Source organism: Hippocampus guttulatus, chromosome 6 (genome assembly GCF_054856545.1).
Source record: "Hippocampus guttulatus isolate MCC_2025c chromosome 6, RoL_Hgut_1.0, whole genome shotgun sequence".
NCBI lineage: Eukaryota > Metazoa > Chordata > Actinopteri > Syngnathiformes > Syngnathidae > Hippocampus > Hippocampus guttulatus.
The window spans coordinates 19863517-19866961 of NC_141266.1; the positions used below are offsets into that span (position 1 = coordinate 19863517).

General features: G+C 44.2%; 1 protein-coding gene across 1 annotated transcript; it reads right to left on the reverse strand.

The window, feature by feature from the left end:
• Nucleotides 1–1603: 1603 nt before the first annotated feature.
• s100a1 (S100 calcium binding protein A1) lies at nucleotides 1604–3445 on the reverse strand. Its single transcript, XM_086112731.1, has 3 exons — nucleotides 3415–3445; nucleotides 1834–1994; nucleotides 1604–1753 (listed from the first exon to the last, which is right to left on the reverse strand). The coding sequence occupies exons 2-3, from the start codon at nucleotides 1972–1974 to the stop codon at nucleotides 1604–1606; spliced, it is 291 nt and encodes a 96-aa protein (XP_085968857.1). The 5' UTR covers nucleotides 1975–1994; nucleotides 3415–3445.

The following is a 3445-nucleotide window of genomic DNA, read 5'->3' on the forward strand; positions in this document are numbered from 1 at the left end:
CCGGAATCGTACATTGCTGTCGTACTCTTAATGTCAACGATTTGCTAATAGTGGAAGTTGTAAAGTTGCACCATGTTTAAGTGATGATGACTCACGTTGCAAGGTTTTGATGAGCTTAGAATACACGTAGAAGCGCAAAGGCCGATTCCACTGTGACGATGTGTGTAAGGGGCTCTCACATTGATGATTTTGATGGAATGATTGGGGTTCTCCTGGTGAAGGACTCCAGCTGCCGGCTGAGGAAACAGGAAGGAGGTTGAAATCTACGATAAGAAGTCAATGTTGTCTGACGTTCGGGATTAGCATTTCACCCCTCAGGAGAAGGTTAATGGTCCACAGCAGCCGGCCGCATTCCTACGAGGCGGACTTTGACGCAGCCTCACCTGTGTTTGGAGTTGGTGCGTTTTTTTTTGCCATCCTGCGAGGGAGATTTGCGTTTGGGCGGAGAGCAAACGGGACCCCAGGATAAGGAAGGCGCGAGGTAAACATTGACCCGAGCGCTATCGCACGCTTGTCCGCATCCCATCTTTCACGACTAGGCGAAAACTGTGCAAATAGCTCGGATGCGTTGATAACTCTCTTTTCACGCGGAGTATCGTCTGATAACGTCCGCAGCCCTGTGGGCCCAGCTAGTTTTGCCATACTTCCTTTGTTTTGTCTTTTTGTTGTTTTTATTGCTGTTGGCGTCAAATAAAAGACAGCATCAACATTGTCATGATAGTGAGAACACAAAGCAAAAATTTAAGAGCGAGAGGACCTTTTCACAATTTGAAAATTCAGCAACATGGTGTGTTCGTGGTTTGCGTGTCTGCCTCGTGGATTTTTTTTTTTTTTACTATTTTTTGCATCCAACCAAATTCTACTTGTACTGGTTCGCATTCTGTCGCACATCCACCCCTCTGGATCTTCACCCAACCCAGCCACCAAGTCAGAGAAACTCAGTATGGGAGCTGGTTAGTTGCTAAATTAATTGTATTGTGATGTCACAAAGACACACGTGCGCTTAATTCTGTTAAAGGAATCAACATAAGCCTTTTGTGTTCAGAAACAACTTTTTGATCAAATAAGTGTGCCGCACATCTTGATCACTGACACAAAAGACATGGAGCGTTCCATTTATTAGCTGGTCTTAGTGCACACACTTTGCCACATCAGGATATTGAACTCGGGAGCATATTTCCTGTTCGTGTCGCCACCGTGCAGTCGCGTTTACCATGTGAGACTGAGCCTGACGCCATGTTGGCAAACATGTGAGACGAAGGAACACATGACAGGGAACATCATCTGCCTGCTACACTTGGTTGGGAAATACATGGGAAGGACCTTTCTTTTTGTGGACTGTATGGCCGTGTGTACAAAAATCTTCCGATTCATTTTAGTCTCTGTCGCCATCTCCTGGTCAGTTGTTGCACTAACCAAGAATCTTCAAATCAAAAAGACATCGTCGCAGTACTAAATCTTATTCTCCTGCTTTTCTACTCATGTTATTTTCATGCCATCTAGCTCTCGAGAAGCACGAGGACATAGAAAACAGCCTTTAGACAGTTTTAACAACTTTATTATGATGCAGAAAACAAACAACTTCACATTTTCTTCTTTTCGTTTAGTTCTTGCAGGAGCCTTCAAAGAATTCATTACAGGCCACGGTGAGCGCCGCCACCAGAACTACAAACTCCTGAAAGTCGAGTTGCTGGTCGCCGTTCTCGTCCAGGTCCGTCATGATCTTGTCAACGGCGGAGGCGTCGCTGCAGCCCTGAAAAACAGAGGTGACACTCTGGCCTACAAGTACACGATTTATATTTAAAGGGGAAGTAAACCCCCAAATTGTCTTACAGCCATGAAGTCTGTGAGCTCCTCCTGCAGGAGCGTCTTGAGCTCAGCTTTGCTCAGCTTGTGCTTGTCGCCTTCTTTGGACGAGTACGAGTGGAAGATGGTGATGAGGCCTTCGATGGACTTTTCTAGTTGACGGCTCATTTTGTCAACACGCTCGGTACCTGCAACACACAAACGCACAATTGAGCACAAACCAGCAGAGGATGAACAGCAAACTGTCACCGCAATCGCCAAGCTGCAGATGCCATTTTGAATTTCAAACTTGCATCCCAAACTGGACACGTGAATCTTTAAAAGATGAGAATGAAGCAGCTATTGTAAATCCGTTGTGTCTTTTTCTACACAATAACATGGCAGATGACATCAGCGCCAGTGTCTGGTGCAGAGCATAAAATAGTTTCCAAGTGAGTGTCAAGTGTTAAATTCCACACCCTTGTCCAAGCTTTCTGCTATTACCTTTCACACATGTTCCGTCTGCCTCTGATTCTCCCCCCAACCCAACACCAAAAAAAAACGGGGCTGGGGAGAGGATCCTGTCCCCATCTAACTCCAGTTATTACTGCAACATTTATGATACGACAACATTAGCATGGAGCCTAGCATTAGCATGAACCTAGCATACTTTCATCCATCCATCCATTTCCTGAACCGCTTGATCCTCACTAGGGTCGCTTTCATGAGACTAAATTATATGGTTTGTTTTAACATTTGCATTGAGAGCCACATTGTTCAATTATTTTTGTTTTATGGGACAGTTTTACAATCTGGGGGTGACAAATGAACAGCGCGAGACAGGAGGTGTCAAGCTCGTTTTTGTGGAGGACCACATCGTAGTTGTGATTTCCTTCAGAGCGCCCTTACGACTGATCGCAAATGAATTTATGATCGCCTCATTTTACATGTGCACAACAAAATGATGAATAACAAGCTTTGAAAGCAGAGGCCAGTAAAATATATATATATACTGTATATATTTATCCATTTATTTTAAAAGGGGTACAGTATTAGTGTTTTGAAAAAAAGTGGGGGATTACATTTTGGGTATTTTCACAAGAAGCATGAAGTTGATCATTTGCTTTCAGGGGTCATCTAAAATGATGTGTGAGGCCAGATTGGGGCCCCGGGCCTCGAGTTTGACACCTATCTTAAAGCAAGCACACTCTTTTTTCTGAGACCTATGCAAATGATTTGGAGTGTAAATTTTGTGTGTGGCTTTTTCTTCCCTCATACTTCAGTTAGTCTCCCATTTTTTATTTTTTGGGGGGGGGGCAGCGACAGTATGAGAACAGTCCCCAAATAACACTTTAAAAGGTATCTTTTGAATAAGTTAATATGCTCAAGATTGGGGGAGGGATAAAATTACTTTTATATTAAAAAAATATATTTCAAAGGTCTCTCGCTATTGCAGATTTTCACAGATGGATGTGGAAAGCATTCCTCGGAGACAAATGCGGGTTCACTGTACTCCCTTTCACACAGGCACCACCCAGCCTCTGAAGCTGAGAAATTGCCGAGTCGCCATTCACTCCCCCACCCCGTGTCGGTACCTTTCACACAGAATCCAACGAAGTGGAATATTACCGCGACTGCATGCTTTCGCACAGCAACACAG

What these genes read in the sequence shown, in the direction of transcription:
- s100a1 (XM_086112731.1), bottom strand. Translation starts at nt 1,974, where the DNA reads ATGAGCCGTCAACTAGAAAAGTCCATCGAAGGCCTCATCACCATCTTC. An exon ending in AGCTCACAGACTTCATGGCT is followed by an intron (nt 1,754 to 1,833) that starts GTAAGACAATTT and finishes TCTGTTTTTCAG; the next exon opens with GGCTGCAGCGACGCCTCCGC.